This window comes from Octopus sinensis, linkage group LG8 (genome assembly GCF_006345805.1).
Source record: "Octopus sinensis linkage group LG8, ASM634580v1, whole genome shotgun sequence".
Taxonomy (NCBI): domain Eukaryota; kingdom Metazoa; phylum Mollusca; class Cephalopoda; order Octopoda; family Octopodidae; genus Octopus; species Octopus sinensis.
In genome coordinates, this window is record NC_043004.1 from 106403516 (window position 1) to 106422002 (window position 18487).

Consider the following 18487-nt stretch of genomic DNA (forward strand, 5'->3'; position numbering starts at 1 on the left):
TATGAATGAGTGCGTGTGTGTGTGTAAAGATAATTTTAACTTTTACATGAAAAAAGTTGATAGTGACTTTAAGGTTTTTGTTGGCTCACCTTCACCAGCCATTAGTCTGTGCTTTATTTGGGTTCTTTTCGGCTTCGAATAATCTTTGACCATTTTTTTTTTTTTTTTTGCTTTTGGATAAGTAGACCAAGAAGGTAGGTGTGTAGGAAAGGGTGACAGTGGAGGATAGGAAAAATGTATGAGCTTGTAGGATGTGGGTTGATGAAAAATTATGGTAAGGAGATTTATTTTTATTTGATACTAGCAGTATCGCCCGGCGTTGCTCAGGTTTGTAAGGGAAATAACTATAAAGCATTTTTAGAGAGTTATAGCCAAAAAACAGCAAAAAAATGGAAAAAAAATTATGGTAAATTTTTTTTTGATAGTTAAAAAAGGTGGAGTTGCGTCCCCTACACAGTTTGTGGTTTGTGTTCCTGATTCTCGACCCCATGTCGAATTTATCGATTTTTTTCAGAACTGGGGGAACTTTTCAAAATTTTCGCTGCGTTAGTTTTGAATTATGACATTGGGCTATGTGTGTGTCAAGTTTCATCAGAATCGGTTGAAAGCCGTGGTCAGGGTGAGGGTACAAGCAAACAGACACACAGAAACACGCACAGACAAACTGCCGTTTATATAGAGAGAGATGAGAATTTTGTTAGTGCTTACAGTTCAGTCTACTCTTAAGAAATTTCAACCTCACCTAACAAATTTGGGAAAAATTACATTTCTTCAAAGACCTAAGATTCTCCATTACAATAGACAAACATCTTAAATGAGTTAACGTTTTTGACATCACCCCAAACTTAGAATCTTCTATTTATAATGACTAAAAAAAGAAACAAAAATCCAGTGTATATATATATATATATATATATATATATATATATATGTCTGTGTGTATGCATACTCACACACACACACACACACCACACACACACACAAACGCATGCATGTGCACGCATGCACACACACACACACAATCTGATCACTTCAAAAGTGTAATTAAAATCCTAGTCAAGAACATACCAATGGAAAAATATTGAATATTGTAACAACTCCATATAACAAAGCTCTTAACAACAGTAACAAGGAAAAAGCACATTACATAAATAATACAACCCCACAATAAACAAAATACACAAAAGATAGAAAATGAAAAATTATCTAGTCTGATTCCCTCTCCAACAAACACATCTGAACACCCTTCATGAGTATATTTTTCAAAATACTTCAAAAACCCTTCTGGCCCAACAGCATGTCCCACAAACTAATAAATAAACACAAAATAAAAATATACTCCACAACTAACAACTTTGAAAAAAAAGAAATTGTAGCCAATTATAACCACCAAAAACTTAGAGAATATGAAAACCAAAACCACACACCTAAAACCATCAATTGTGATTGTAACGTCTCTTCGTTCTACTCTTGAAGAAACATTAGACTTAATCATGAACACTTTAACACCAACTGCAGCCACATATATAGAGACAACAACAAACCAATTCAAACTACGATACAACCAACACATACTCTTCACAACCAAACAGGAAAAAATGGCACTTCACTCTCGAAACATATATGAACACTAAAATTGAAAAGACCCCATTTAGCATTAATTCAAAAGTATCTTCCCATGCACAACTATATTAAGTGAGCAACAAACCTTGCGAACAGTAAACTGCTGAATTGTACCAAATTCTCTTCTTTAAGACCCAACTACCGAATCATACTCTGAATTAGTCTCTTCCTGCAAACACAAAATCTTCAAAACTCTAAGACATTTCAAACCTATAAATTAATTTCTCCAGTGACTAAACATGACAATCCCTCACCTCTACCCCTATTCTACTATAAATAATCCTTCAACTAACAACAAACATTATAGCTTTTCACTCAACAAACTCTACAATAATAATCATAAAGTTCTACAAATATCAACTATAATATCCACAAAAAATGTCTACTCAAGAATACATTCATAGGATTACTTACATACAGGAATAAGATTCCTTGTATACATATGCTTTTAAAGACAGACAGGTCAATACATCATCAATCAAACCAGTCACAAGACTGGCCCTTGATCAAGGTCCTCTTGCATCATCTTTCATTATACATCATACATGTATTTCAGTTTTGGAGTTTTTTTTCTCATTCTATTTTCTTATGTGAATCCCCACACTTTATGCAGGTCCTTGTGATTGTCTCCCTTATCCGTCACCTCACTTTGGTGGCAAATAAAATGGATTAATAATTATCAGTAGACTGGCAGATTAAATTATAATATTGGACAAATTTCTTTGTGGTATTTGTTCTGGCACTCTACATTCTGAATTCAAATCCTCTGAAGCTCAACTTTGCCTTTCATCCTTTTGAGGTGAGGAACTGAGAACTAACGTAATTGACTAGATCCTTCCCCCATATTTCTGGCCTTGTGTTGGCATTAGACAGGGCATCCAGCCATAGAAACCTTGCCAAAACAGACAATTGGAGCTTGGTGTAGCTTTCTAGTTGGCTAGCCCCTGTCAAACCATCCATGCCAGCATAGAAAACAGACATTAAATGATGATGATGCTGATGATGGCTACTACACCTGGAAGTCATGTTCACCCTTGATAATTTTCACACATAATTCATCCTACTCACCTAAAGGAGCTTAAATATCTAAAAAAAAAATTTGTGAGACCAATGAAATAAAAACCAGACTTGATAGGTGCAGGAGTGGCTGTGTGGTAAGAAGCTTGCTTCCCAATCACATAGTTCCAGGTTCAGTCCCACTGCAAGGCACCTTGGGCAAGCGTTTTCTACTATAGCCTCTGGCCCGATCAATGCCTTGGGAGTGGATTTGGCAGACGGAAACTGAAAGAAGCCTGTCATGTATATATATATATATATCATCATCATCATCATCATCAATTAACGTCCGCTTTCCATGCTAGCATGGGTTGGACGGTTCAACTGGGGTCTGGGGAGCCCGAAAGCTGCACCAGTCCAGTCAGATCTGGCAGTGTTTCTACAGCTGGATGCCCTTCCTAACGCCAACCACTCCGAGAGTGTAGTGGGTGATTTTATGTGCCACCGAAACCGGGTGCCAGACGAGGCTGGCAAACGGCCACGCTCGGATGGTGTTTTTTATGTGCACCGACACAGGTGCCAGACGAGGCTGGCAGACGGCCACGCTCGGATGTGTGTTTTTTATGTGCCACCGACACAGGTGCCAGACGAGGCTGGCAGACGGCCACGCTCGGATGGTGTTTTTATGTGCCACCGACACAGGTGCCAGACGAGGCTGGCAGACGGCCACGCTCGGATGGTGTTGTTTTATGAGGCTGGCAAACGGCCACGATCGGATGGTGCTTGTTACGTGCCCACAGCACGGAGGCCAGTCGATGCGGTACTGGCTACGGCCACGTTCAGATGGTTTTCTTGTGTGCCACAGGCACTGGTACCACAAAGATACAAATTCCATTGATGTTCATCTATTTTGATTGATTTTCACTTGCCTCAGCAGGTCTTCACAAGTGTCACAAGAAGGAAGGTATGCACAGGTGGATCGACTACGTCCAAGGTAGGGGCCACAGGATATGGCCTGACTAGTCCTGCCGGGTCCTCTCATGCACAGCACACTTCCATAGGACTCGGTCTTCAGTCATTTCCTTGGTGAGACCTAAAGTTCGAAGGTCGTGCTTCACCACCTCGTCCCAGGTTTTCCTGGTCTACCTCTTCCACAGGTTCCCTCAACTGCTAGGGTGTAGCACTTTTGCACACAACTATCTTCAGCCATTCTCGTCACATGACCATACCAGCGCAGCCGTCTCTCTTGCACACCACAACTGACACTTCTTAGGTTCAACTTTTCTCTCAAAGTACTTACACTCTGACGATTATGAACACTGACATTACACATCCATCGGAGCATACTGGCTTCATTTCTTGCAAGCTTACGCATATCCTCAGCTGTCACGGCCCATGTTTCACTACCATGTAGCATGGCTGTACGTACACACGCATCATATAGTCTGCCTTTTACTCTTAGCGAGAGACCTTTTGTCACCAGCAGGGGTAAGAGCTCTCTAAACTTTGCCCAGGCTATTCTTACTCTAGCAGTTACGCTTTCAGCACACCCACCCCCGCTACTGACTTGGTCTCCTAGGTAGCGGAAGCTATCAACTACTTCTAGTTTGTCTCCCTGGAACGTGGTAGAAGTTCGACTCTGCAACATTTCCAGTGTTTATTTCTCCTGAGCATCTGCCACAGACAAAAAACTATTTTTAGTTAGCCTTCCCTTGACATTGCTGCACCTCTTATGTGTCCATAGCTTACACTTGGTGCACCTTATAGAGTTCTCTACCTACACCTTTTTTACAGATCGAGCAGGGCCATCTACCTGAAGTCGTTTGTGGTTGGTCCACCTTCCTACTTATTAGGACTTTGGTTTTGCTAGGTTGATTCTAAGGCCCTTCGATTCTAATCCTTGTTTCCACACTGAAACTTCTCCTCCAGTTCTGATAGTGACTCAGCAATTAGAGCAAGGTCATCAGCATAGAGGAGCTCCCAGGGGCATCCTGTCTTAAATTCTTCCGTTATTGCCTGGAGGACTATGATAAATAGGAGGGGGCTGAGGACTGAACCTGGTGGACCCCAACCTCTACCCGGAATTCTTCACTGTACTCGTTGCCAACCCTCACCTTACTAGCTGCGTCTCTGTACATGGCTCGCACAGTTCTCACAGTTCTCACATATATATATATATATATATATATGTATGTATATATATGCATGTGGTGGTGTGTGTGTTGTTGTGTTGTGTGTGTGTGTGTGTATGTATGTATTCGTGTGTTTGTGCATGTCCCCAAGCATTGCTTGACAACCGATGCTGGTGTGTTTACGTCCCCATAACTTAGCAGTTCGGCAAAAGATTGATTGATAGAATAAGTACTAGGCTTACAAAGAATAAGTCCTGGGATTGATTTGTTCGACTAAAGGTGGTGCTCCAGCATGGCTGCAGTCAAATGACAGAAACAAGTAAAAGAGAAAGAATAACTGGATGTGGAAGAGGACCAGCTAGCTGAGTCATAATGAATCTCCAAAGAAATCTGTGAGTTTTTGAATTCAAAATTGGTGCTGAGTTGATTCTTAATCCACACTTTTAAAATGGAAAGCAACAGCTAAACAATGTTTGAGAGAGGATTCCAGAAAGAAGAATGACAGGGAATGGAAGAGAACATGGAGGAAAAGTGAACAGAGAGAAAGAGCGATAGAGGAAATAACCACCGTTTTTCATTTATAAAGCAGAATTTCAATCATAAAAATTATGTTGCTTAAGAAGATCACTTTGCTATCACATGGTTTTGGGTTCAGTCCTACAGCACAGGACCTTGAACAAGTGTTTTCTACTATAGCTTCAGGCTGGCCAATATCTTGTCAGTGGATTTGGTAAATGGAAACTATGTAGAAGCCCACTGTGTGTGTGTGTGTGTGTGTGTGTGTGTATTTGTGGTTTCCTTGCTCCCCACTACATCACAATAAGCTTTGGTTTGGTTATGTCTTTGTAACTTAGTAGTTCGGCAAAAGTGACCAATGGAATAAATACCAAACTTGATAAAGAATAAGTATTGAGTTGATTCATTTGACTAAATCCTTTAAGATGGCCAACATGGCCACAATGCTCCAACATGGCCACAATCCACTGATGGAAACAAGTAAAAGATATAATCAACTACAGAAGCAGCAGCAAAAACAATGAGAACAATATGAGAGACAACAACTAAGATACAACAACAACAACAACAATAGCAATGATAATGACATCAACAGTAATGAGACACCCACATGCATTACTTTTGATGGAGAAGATTTTTCAGCTCTCTTTTTGTGAAATGGGAATGGAGCAAAAACAAATGCAACAGCAGTTTGGCAACAAATTGGCTGAGCATTATAAAAGCAACCACAAACACCACTACCATTGCTACATCACTCCGAACACCATTTCCTCTGTGGCAGCCAGTTCTAATACCAGTCAAAATATCAACAGAGGTTTAGAAGGTAGCAGCTGTAACAATAAGAATTACTGAAAGATGTGAGATTCAGCTGCAAGAAATACAAGATTCTTGCAATTTTGTAAGGTGGCAAGGGAGAAGGGTATTGTTGGATGTACCACAGGAGGTTACACAGAGTAAAAAAATATTTAGATGCTTGGTGACCTGTCAATGTATAAACACAAAAATTCCTGGAGTGAAGAAGCTAACACAAGCACAAAAAGACGCCTGAAATTTGTGTGGGTGCATAAGACATACCATATTTATTCGTGCATGAGTTGCACTTATTTTATGCTTGATTTTAACCGAAAAAACAGGGGTGTGACTTACAGAGAGGGTAAAGCTAAAACTATGAAGGGAAGAAATATTGTACAAAACTTTAACATTAAATTAGGCATGAAATTTATACACAAATAATTACAGTTGATTAGTCAGAGAAAACAATTTGACATAATGGAGGTCAGATTTGCTTCAGAAGCAGAAACAAGTGGCCATTTCATCATCCTCTGTTTAAAAGGAGGATTCTGTCCTCATGCCTACTGGTGGTTAATAGCAACTGTTTTGTTTGATATGGATGACACAAGTTGTTGTGACCCCCTTCGGTCATGAATGACCATGGGATTGCACCTAGAAAGTTACCCTCTGAGGCACAAGTCATCCAAGGGAAAGGCAAAGACTGATACAGCTTAGCACCAGTGATGTCGCAGCTCATTTATTAACGTGCAAGTGGCTGAGCACTCCACAGACATGTGTACCCTTAATGTAGTTCTCGGGGAAATACAGGTACAACAGAAACAGGAAGAAAGAGTGAGAGAAAGTTGTGGTGAAAGAGTACAGCAGGGTTCACCACCACCCCCTGCTGGAGCCTCGTGGGGCTTTAGGTGTTTTCACTCAATAAACACTCACAATGCCTGATCTGGGAATCGAAAACACAATCCTACAACCACGAGTCCGCTGCCCTAGCCACTGGACCATTGCGCCTCCATGGATGACACAAATATTCTATAAATATTTGAAATGAAAGCAAAACTGGTCAGGGATAGATATACAATTCTTGGCCCAAGCTGATTAGCGAAGAATTGAAACCTTCCCTGATATACTTGAGCTACAAGATGGAAATCAACTACTTGTGGTCCTTGAGGGGAGAAAGCCTAAGTATCATGTATGTCTGCAACAGACTACATAAGGGTTATTTGCCCAGACTGAAAACCATAAAGAAGTTCACCTCTGCTGCTGAAGCTTCAAATGCAAGACAACAACCCCAACAATTACTAAGAGCACAATCACTACCAACAGGAGTGACATCAATCCCTGTATTCAACTAGTACTTACATTATCAACTCCAAAAGGATGAAAGGCAAAGTCAGCCTTGCAGAATCTGAACACAAATGTGTGTGTTTATTGAGTGAAAACACCTAAAAGCTCCACGAGGCTCTGGCAGGGGGTGGTGGCGACCCCTGTTGTACTCTTTCGCAACTACTTACTCTCACTCTCTCTTCCTGTTTCTTGAGTAACGCTGCAACGGACTGGCATCCCGTCCAGCTGGGGGGAACACATACGCCATAGAAACTGGGAAACCGGGCCCATGAGCCTGGCTAGGCTTGAAAAGGGCAAAAAGAAGACAGTATAATGTAAATGATTATGATGAGTGATTAGAGTAGTAGTCAAAGTCAGATCTCTTGTAATATCAATAAGTTATGATACCATGGTCCAAGAACACTCTAAAACATGACAAGAGCTATGATCTTATCTCATGCCACTGATGTCCTGTTTAATCGTACACAATCTTTTATGGACCTAAGTAGCAAGATAAAACTGTAACAAAACATTATGACCTCCTTCAAAACAATATACTGGTTCAATTCTTGTATAATACTTAATCTTGTGATTTAAGCCTATCCTTTAAAACTAAAGTACTTCATCACCAATGATGACCTGTGCCAGCTAGTATTGCATTTTCTCTTGGACCAACATAAATGTTGAAATATCTCTTTCCAGCCAAACTAAGTCATTATAGAAGAAAGAACTACATATCTGCAATTACTGCAAAGACACAGATTAGCTAAGACACCAGTTATTATTGTCATCAATGACTCTTACTTAAAGCTCACACTTTCTTATTTCTTTATTGCCCACAAGGAGCTACACACAGAGGAGACAAACAAGGACAGACAAATAGACTAAGCCGAATATATCGACCCCAGTCCGTAACTGGTACTTATTTGATCAACCCTGAAAAGATAAAAGGCAAAGTCAACCTCGGCAGAATTTGAACTCAGAACGTAATGGCAGACAAAATACCGCTAAGCATTTTGCCCAGCATGCTAACGTTTCTACCAGCTGGCCACCTTAAAGCTCACACTTTCTAACATTTACCCACTTTATGGGTAATTGCTTCACCTTATGCCTACTGACAGATTTTTCAGAACAACAGAGACAAATAAAGGATCAACAGAATTTATTAATAAACTTCAGCCTGTAGTCAGATAGATGTCTCTCCCAACAACTATCCATCTGGAATATTTCCAGAAAATCAATTACCTTCAGGTGGGGAGATGTTGTTAGCCATAACTGATGAGCTTAACCATCATATTACCCAGTATAGCTACTGACAGAAATGGTTGTTGTGTTGGTAATGTTTAGCTCCAGTACAGCAATGACAATCATCATTTTAACATACACTTTTCTCTGCTTGCACGAGTCAGATGGAGTTTGTTGAGAGATATTTCTACCACTAGATACCTTTCGTGTTGCCAAGTAAGGTAAAATAATTTCCCCATGGCCAGACTTGTTTTCACAGAATATTGGGAATGTCAACAATCGCACAGTGGCCAGACAAGGAAACACAAACATACACACACACTTACACACTTATATATATCTATGTGTGTGTGTGTGTGTGTGTGTGTGTGTGTGTATGTGTTTGTGCGTCTGTGTTTGTCCCAACATCGCTTGACAACAGATGCTGGTGTGTTTACGTCCCTGTAACTTAGCAGTTCGGCAAAAGAGACCGATAGAATAAGTACTAGGCTTACAAAGAATAAGTTCTGGGGTCAATTTGCTTGACTAAAAGCGGTGCTCCAGCATGGCCGCAGTCAAATGACTGAAACAAGTAATAGAGTATGCCTGCACCTAAGTCCTGAATGTCCATGCTTTTCATACTTTTATTTTAATTAACCCTTGCTTCATGTGCTTAGAGTAATATGAAGCTTTCTTGTCATAAGTCCCAAGTTACTCTGGGGGTTGAAAAAAAATGGGAACGTGTATTATATATGATGCCTGAGTGCCAAAGAAATATGTCCTGTGTATCACATGTGTATCACTTGACAAGCAAAGAGTCGAGAGTGCTAAATAACTGAATGAATCATGGTCATCAGATATGTATGTTATAATGAAATATAAAAAAAAAGTTGACTTGCCTCAAACAGTAAATTAAGAGCCTCTTCTTCATTGCGCACCAAATGGTATGACAGCCCCTTGATGTAGACGTTCTTATCTGATTCAACAATGCTCAGTTGGTCAGGAACAAAATGCTCCACATATTCCGGCAGAGTTGACAAAAGATCAAACAAGGTTTCATTGTAAATTTCAAGGTAGGAAATTCTATTCCACAGCAAAAAAAAAAAAAAAAAAAAAAAATTTATATATATATATATTGCTATACATATGTGTGTGTGTGTGTGTGTGTGTGTGTGTTTGAATTTAAAAACAAGGAAAGTTGTAAAGTTTATACGTTCTTCAAAGCTAATGATTCGATCCATCACTAAACAAAATCACACATGGTGACAAACTCTGAGTAATAATACAATGAATCATCAGTTTCAAACATATGCGCACACACACACACACATTAAAAGCCATATAAAGTATGAATTGAAAATGGTTTAATGCATGTGAAATTTAAAATCCCTTCAGAAGCAACAAGTGACAGAATAGATAGCAAGTAATATACTATAAGTATAAGTAATATACTATAACGCTTTGTATGAATTATATAAGCATATATATTTCACAGCTATTTACCATTATAATACCAGCTTCTCTGATATCTAATGCACACGTGATCTGATCAAGAAGCATCCATACTCTTGCTACAATAATGAAGCTAAAGCAAGGAGAGTGAAGCCACAGATTGTGCACTAAGTTTTAATGTTCTAGCTCACTACCACTGTTTACAGCAATGCTTGAAAGGAAGGTGTGTAGCAAGTGATCGTTGCATTGACCATGACAGAGAAAGTTGAGCAGAGAATCTGCATCAAATTTTGCCAAAAGCTTGGCAATACCTGCTCAGAGGCCTACGTAAGGTTTTCAAAAAGTGTTCCTTGTTCTCACACAATCAAGGAGATCTTGTGCAACTGAAACCCAAGTGTCTTTTTGGTCAGCTGAAAGCAGTTTTGGTGCAAACTTGGCAAACATGTGTCTCATATCCAATTCTTCAGTGATAATGGACTGGACTGAACCGTATCTGCACATCCTCAGGTCACTCATGGATGGTTATTCGATGATTTCCCCTCACAGCTGCAAGCACATTTGCGATGGTTTTCTCAGTTCTGCTGGTTGCAGGTATCCATGAACATTCGTCAATATTAACATTTTTTTGGCCATCTTGGAAACGTCTGAACCACTTGTACACTTGTGTGCAGCTCATACACTCCTCTCCATACACTTTCTGCAACTCTGCATAGACCTCTGAGCAGGTATCGCCATGACATCTTGCTCTGTCATGATCAATGCAATGATAACACACTACACACCTTCCTTCCAAGCACTGCTGTAAACAGCAGAAGTGAGCTAGAACATTAAAACCAGGTGTGCATGCAAGCAGCTTCACTGTGTCCTTTAGCTTCGTTACTATGACAACAGTCCGGATACTTATTGATCAGACCTCGTAAAGTAACTATTTTGCAACAATGTATCAGAAAGAAATAGAGTAAAGTATTTTACAGAATTTTATGACAGAGCCAAAAACCTAATTATACCAACTCGTACATAAATCCATATTGCAAAGTGGCTTCAAACACAAATGTTCTTGCAACATTTATTAAATCAATTGTTGAAGAGTTGATTGTCAGTATTTTCCTCTTCTCAACAATCAATTTGTTGAAACAAATTTTGTTGTGTCTTGGGACATGATTTCACATCAAGAATCTTGCAAACCAAATACAAATATGAAACAGTCAATTTATTTTGTATTTACTAAAAGATTAGTAATGAAGCTGAGACTGGTATAGTAGTTGATTGGCAGACTTTTAGAATAGTTATAATTATTTCATGGAGTGAGCTAGCAGAATTGTTAGCATGCCAGGTGAAAAGCTTAGTGGCATTTCATCTATCCTTACATTCTGAGTTCAAATTCCACCAAGGCTAATTTTGCCTTTCATCCTTTCTGGGTTGATAAAATAAGTACCAGTTAAACACTGGGGTTCATATAATCAACTTAACTACTATGGGTATGAGTATAAAGAAGTAAAAAATGCATCTCTCTGACAAGCCATGTTGAGCCAGTATGGCAGGGTAGGCTCATCAAACCAGTCTGATCTCAAGCTCAAATTCACGGCCTCCACATCAGACCACCATGGTTGGTGGAGAAAACATGCTAAGGCCTTCATCCTGCTGTAGACTGAACATAGGTAATCCAATCCAATCCAATCTCACAGAGAGGGAAATGAATTATTTTTTCAGTTTTTTCCCTTCTAAATGATGAGGGTAGTTGCAATTCCTGAGTGTGCCTAAGTCCACTAATTTTTCCATTTCTCTGATCTGAGATACCCAAATCATGTACAAGTTTGTATCATAGCCTTTTGTATTAATAGTTTAGCAGTTTAACACTTCATCCATTTTACCATTACACCTAAAAGTTATGTGGTGTGACTATTTCATAATTTCAAAAAAATGTGGTAATATTTTTGAAATTTGAATCTTCTAACATGCAGAATGGCTCTAATACATTTTCCATAAAGAATATAAAACAACTAATAGACAATACCAGACAATAGGAAAGATACGTAGAGAGAAAGAGCTCACCTTACAGAAATTACATTTTCTGTACAATCTTCAATCTGCTTGAAGAGTTGAGAAATTGCCCTGGGAATTAGTCCCCGATACTGAAAATTCTCGTGCACTCCTGATATAGTAAAAGTTTTACCAGCTCCTGTTTGTCCATAACATAAGATGGTTCCTGAAATTGGTGAAGTGCAGAGCAAGAATATAAAACAAAGTTGATTAAAATCATTTATTCACACATCAATCTTAGTGAATTCTTCTTAGACCAGATAAACTGTTTAACTCACAAAAGGCAGCCCAAGTGGAAATGGAATATACTAAACTATTGAAAAATTCTTTCAGTATAAAACTTCAATGCCAATACTGAGACAGAGTCATGCACCAAATCTTTCATTTATGAAAGCTTCATTATTGCTTAGTCTACAACTGCAATCATCATCATTTAACATCCACAATCCATGCTAGCATAGGTTGAATGGTTTGACTGGATTTAACGGGCCCAAGGAACGCATATTGACACTGCTGGATAAGTGTGCTAAAATAGACCTGCTACCTGTTCAGGTGAATATTTATTTTTGAAATGAAATGCTACAAAACAGAAATAAGAACAGGTTATACAAACTGTTCAAGCAGATTGAAGATTGTCAGGGCTAAGATCCGTGCAATGAGACAGGAAGGGATCAATGCAGCCGGATGGGCCCAGGTGGTAGAGGGCCAGCGTGGCAACATTTCAACCATTCGATCTTTGACGGACCCAAATGGTCGATCAGTAAACGAACCTGTGGAGATGTGCAAGGTGTTTCGTACAGCTCGACCTTATGCGGCCTTTCTCACCACATTTGTAACATCTGGGCTTTCTCCCCTTGACTACCACCATCATGCTGGTATTTTCTCCAATTGTAAGGGAACTGGGCAATTTTTCTAAGTCTGAGGGGTTTGCTTGGATGACAAGCTCTAAATCTTGTCCAACCCAGTTCATGTGGTGGTATCTCTTAGATTGAAGAATTGAAATTTCTTCTTCTTTGCCTATGAGAATAGCGGCTATCACCCAGGCCACATCTATTTCGAGTGGTATATCCGTGACTGTGATTTTTGAAGTTCTCTTTCCTAAGTAATTTGGCAGGGGAACTACTTCTTCCGACTTCAATGTCCTTGTTGAATGTTCCTTAGCTTTTTCTTCGCTAGGGAAATGCAGCTCTACAGTGCCGAAGCGACTAACCCTCGTTATGTAACTTTTTCTATCGCTTCCCTCGGTACAAAGTCGATTTGTTTATTTTTTACATATGTTTTGTCTTTCTCTCCGTCGCGTAAATTAATTCACTGGGAGGGAGCAACTTCACATTATCACCTTCTTTTTTTAGTAGTCCTTGGTATTTCTTTAATTCTTCTTTGTTAATAACTATATTTTCACAGGGGCGAGTTGCTGCACTCGCAAAATTTCTTTTTGACTTTGCCTGTTGTGTCGTAGCCTCGCTAGACATTTTGTCGTCTGCTTTTGTAACGCGCGCGGGAGACGCCTCTTTACTTTCACCTTCCTCCTCCCACTATTCGTCTTAATGCCTTCAAACAAATTTTCAAAGTTTTCCTCGGAAGAAATTGGCGGCAAATTCATGTTTTTTTGCCGCTTCCCCCTTGAAACAAGGGGGAAAGAACAGCAAAACTCTGCTGCAACAGCAGAAAAGAAGTGGCCTCGACGACCAAAACAAGCAAATTTTTTGCACAAAAATAATCTTTCACTGCGGAGCAAAGAATAACACGACTGATAAGAGAGAGAGAGAGAAAGAGAGAGAGGGAGGGAGAGAGAGACAGAGAGAGAGAGAAAGAGAAAAAGTATGGTTTAAAGGGAGATTACTCTTGTTCAATTCTTTAGTTATTTCCCTTGATAGATTTGTCTTAATTAGCGATCTGGTTTATTTTGATAAATTTGATAAATACACGATAAGAAATTGTCTAGTCTCGCACCTCTACGCCTTAAATTCCAATGCTGCCAGCATCGGCGATAGCAGTCATACTCCAGAAACTGATGAAATATTTACCAAACACGTAAATAATCCCCACCCTTTCCAACAAATTTGTGGCTTCGTCGGTATAAAGTCTATTGAATTCCTTTACTGCTAAGGAATGCGAGGGTCGTAGCTTGACACGCTGAAAAGGTTTTTGATGTGGGGAGATTTTTTAAGATGTGTTTTTTCCAGTACGTAAAGATAGATAATTATTTCCCCCGAAAACCAGTACGATGTATGGTGTTAACCTATTGACTGTAATCAGAAGTAACACACAATGGGAAATAAACGGTGTGACGTTGATGTCATTCATAAATGCATCGTCCGCATCGTACGTGAAGTGAAATAACGGCAAATAAAAATCATTAACGGATTACAAACTCTTTCGGCTGGAAGCTTAACTTTTCTAATATCGATTTCTGGCATTGGCACAGGACCACACATTTCACAAGTGTAAAGTCGATTAAATTTCTACTAGTATTAGACTGATGTTTTATGTTATCACCTTGGAATGATGAAGGTTAAACTCGTAATAAAGATTGCAAGACATTTTGTTCAACTTCCTAATGATTCTTTTAGTTCACTCCCTCTATAATATTGATAATTGGAAACTGCTCCACTTTTAAGATGATAGACACCATGTTCAAGATACAGGTCTCTTAATCTAAAGGTCATGTAAAAACTAACACTTTCTTTTTCCAAGGTGAGATTCAAAACCGAATCTAAGGATTCTTACTCATCTGACCCATCACCGGCCAAACAGGCACAAAAGAAATTTCTTTGTCCTGTCAAAAAGTGATGGCTGGTTTTTCCCTTCAACCTATGACCACAGCCGTATCATTTAAGGTTCAAGTGGACAGGAGGTGACCTACATAGGTAGGAATTTCTCCTGTGGTATGTCTATCCTTCTAGCTGTCATGACCAGTATAAATACAGCAATCCATCAAGGGACGGTAGAGAGAGATAGCGACAGGCGAGACAGCCAACAGAAAGCCACATATGACCCAGCATGAATGACCCAATACAGTAGCAGTCGCAAAACATAAACAGACACCAGTGAATGACCAATGCACACACAAACCCAAAACACGTCCGGTTCTACCTCATCATATCGACACACCCTGTTAATTTCTTCTTTGCCAGCTTGAAGTTGGCAATATCATGTAGTAAAACTTTTGGTGCATACAAGTAAATGCAAGTGTTGTTTAAATAAATTATTCAAACCACAATCTGATGCTTTCCCATTGATGTCGTCCACATGACTACCTCAACACATTTTGTTACTTCTTTCCCACTACAGTCATGTTCAAATCACTGAAGTTCAGTTTTAAATACATCACTTTGTATAACTTTAGAATAAGTTCCCATAGTTAAGTTATAGAAGACATATCTAATTCAGTGAGCATCACAAAGATAATTAGAAATAGTTATGCTGTAAGAAGAAAAAGGATTAGTAATATTTGAATTATTCTGACAACTTCAGACATACTCTGGTGTTATTAGACCCCTTCAGCTAAACCAAGATTACTATATTTAGGGTGCTTTAAAGAAATGAATTTAATTGAATAACACTGTTTTAAATATATAAAAACAGTCATGAACAGCATAAACATTGTCAGAGAAAAAAGAGGTGGGTAAATATTGGAGGAAATTGCGTATAAAAACACCAAGCTTGACATGAAATACCAAAATGAAAACCAAATACTGAAAAAGGGAGAGAAAGGGTTCTGATAGCATTTTAAACTTACGGGGTGTCCCAGAAAGACTTACCCATTTGATATTTCTTAATTATTCAAAATAAACTTAAGGTAGAATAATGAAATTTGGCACATGTTCTAATGTAAATTGTCAATCCATTGCAGTAATTACATTTCAAAATGACCACCTTTCACCTTGATTTTAGCCTGCAAATGAGTGGTCACCGAGTTGCATGAGTGCTGTACCACCTTTCATCCAACTTGATCCATGGAAACAGATGGGCTTTCTTTAGATCTAACATATTTGAGGAGGAGCGAACAGAAACTATTCTCTAAGATGGACCATTTAGCAAAGCCCATGGGACTGATCTTTGGACTTGAGGGAAACTATATCATCTTGTCCCAGAAACTGCAGAAGTGCTCTTTGCACTACTTCTGTGTCAAATTGGATGTGCCCTATCTTGAGTGAAGATGTAACGGTCACCAAAGGTTCCTGTGACCCATGGTAGCACTTTCTTATCCAACATTTCCACCTGAACTTCATTGTTGACTTTGATGCCAGAGAGAGAGACGTTTGTCTGAGAACCTCATTTTTGATTGAGTAGTAAGAAAACATCATGAGGTGGGTCTGTGACAAGATCCTTCAAATTAGGCAAGAGATAGGAATGGCACTAAGTAATATGTGTAGTTGCTGTTGGCCCAAAGAAATCTTGTTAGCTGCGAAATGTGCTTCAATTTGTGCAAACCAAACTCTTATGTCCAGCTGAATACAGGCAAAGTGGAATGACTCATTTCAGCCACTAATTAGAAACAGTTGCACAACAAAAGTGGAAGAAGTCTCAATAAGCACGAGTTAGCAAAAATGTGTCAGGCACTGACTTAACAGAAATGAATTCACAGGTGTGGCAAGAGAAGAGAATTTGTCTTTCTTTTTTAAAATCCGGGAAAATGCAAGTGCAGCCCACACCATGAGTGAAGCTGACTTCTGGCATGTAGATAACTCCTGCTACCTTCAGGCAAGTCTCCTGCATCACGTGCCTGTCATTCTGCTTGTTGGTAACTGCCTCCATGATGAAGATCTTGTCAGACCAGTTGAACACTTTGTTTGTGGTGTGTTTCATCTCAGCTACATGGTTTTACCTCTGTCCAGCCATTTCTTCTTGAAAGCTGCTGAAATTAACTGCAGGTTTTGCTTCTTGTATGCAGTTAGCTTTAAATCTTCTCTAAAAATCCTGTGCATTGACGATTTCAAAATATCAAGAGCTTTTGCAGCTTTTCTTGCACTTCTGCAGGGATTTTGCTTCATTTGTTTCTTCACAGCTTCAACAATTTTAGTATGAATTGATTATTTTCTACTGGGAATTGGCTTATTAGAGGTAGAAGTGGACTCCACATATCGTTTCCAAGTATTGAACGCTGTTTTACTACTGCAGATCCCCAATCTACAATTTTGTAGTATGGACCAGCAGGGATCATATGTAAGTTTGTTTTTTTTTTTGTTTGGTTCCTTGTGTAACCTTTGTGGCATTTTCGCTATTTGTGTCATCATTTGCTATAACCATTGTCATTATCAACCAAGTTTTTTGTTAGTCTTCTTCCATTCCTTTGTTATTGCTTCAAACATATCCCTTCTGGTCCTTAACAGTTACCAGTAATCTGGTCAGCAGTTAGTATGCTAGTATGGCTTCAAGAATGGTGGTAATTTTTCCATGAAAAATGCTCCTGTTAGGTTATTGAAGGAACCAGAATAGTCAACTGCTACAAAGGTAAAGGTGATACTTTAGATAGAAATAACTACAGGGGTATCAAACTGTTGGATCGGGTGATGAAGGTCACAGAGAGGATCATAGCCCAACAAATTAGGGAGAGAGTCAGCTAGATGAGATGCAGTTTGGTTTTGTGCCAGGTAGAAGCACCACTGATGCTATATTCCTGGTAAGGTAACTGCAGGAAAAATACCTAGCCATGGATAAACCCCTATTCTTGGCTTTTGTTGACTTGGAGAAAGCCTTTGACAGGGTTCCCTGATCCCTTATCTAGTGGGCGATGTGGAAATTAGGAATAGACGAGTGGTTAGTGATAGCTATACATGGATGCTGTCAGTAAGATAAGAGTCGGCAACAAGTATAGTGAAGAATTCTGGGTAGAAGTAGGGTTTCACCAAGGATCAGTCTTCAGCCCCCTCTTATTCATCATAATTCAAGACAGTCTGCCCCTGGGAGCTCCTCTATGCTGATGACCTTGCTGTCATAGCTGAATCACTACCAGAACTAGAGAAGAAATTTCAGGTGTGGAAGCAAGGTTTAGAATCAAAGGGCCTTAGAGACAATGTTGTAAAAAACTAAAGTATGAGTAAGTAGGAAGGTGAACAAATCACAAATTCCTTCAGGTAGATGGCCCTGCTCAATCTGTATAAAAGGTGTAGGTAGAAACTCCATAAGATGTATCTAGTATAAGCTATGGATGCATAAGAGGTGCAGTAACATCAAAGGAAGGTTAACCGGGATGTTAGTTTTTGTGTGCAGCAGATGCACAGGGGCAATAAACACTGAAGATGTTCAGAAAACAGGCTCCATCACATGCCAGGGGAAGAAATTAGAAGTAGTTGATAGCCTTCCCTACCTAGGTGACCAAGTCTGTAGTGGGGTGGACGCTCTGAGAGTAATGCCACTAGAATAAGAATAGCCTAGGCAAAGTTTAG

At 39.3% G+C, this 18487-nt stretch overlaps 1 protein-coding gene across 2 annotated transcripts in view; it reads right to left on the reverse strand.

The window, feature by feature from the left end:
- Window positions 1-18487, reverse strand: part of LOC115215106 (kinesin-like protein KIF9) — a 65755-nt gene that overhangs the window by 35199 nt on the left and 12069 nt on the right. For both annotated transcript variants that reach the window (XM_036505660.1, XM_029784277.2), the window contains exons 3-4: window positions 12108-12261; window positions 9503-9686 (exon numbers count right to left, since the gene is read on the reverse strand). In XM_036505660.1, the coding sequence (XP_036361553.1) occupies window positions 9503-9686; window positions 12108-12261 (338 nt within the window). The remainder of the gene's footprint in view (window positions 1-9502; window positions 9687-12107; window positions 12262-18487) is intronic.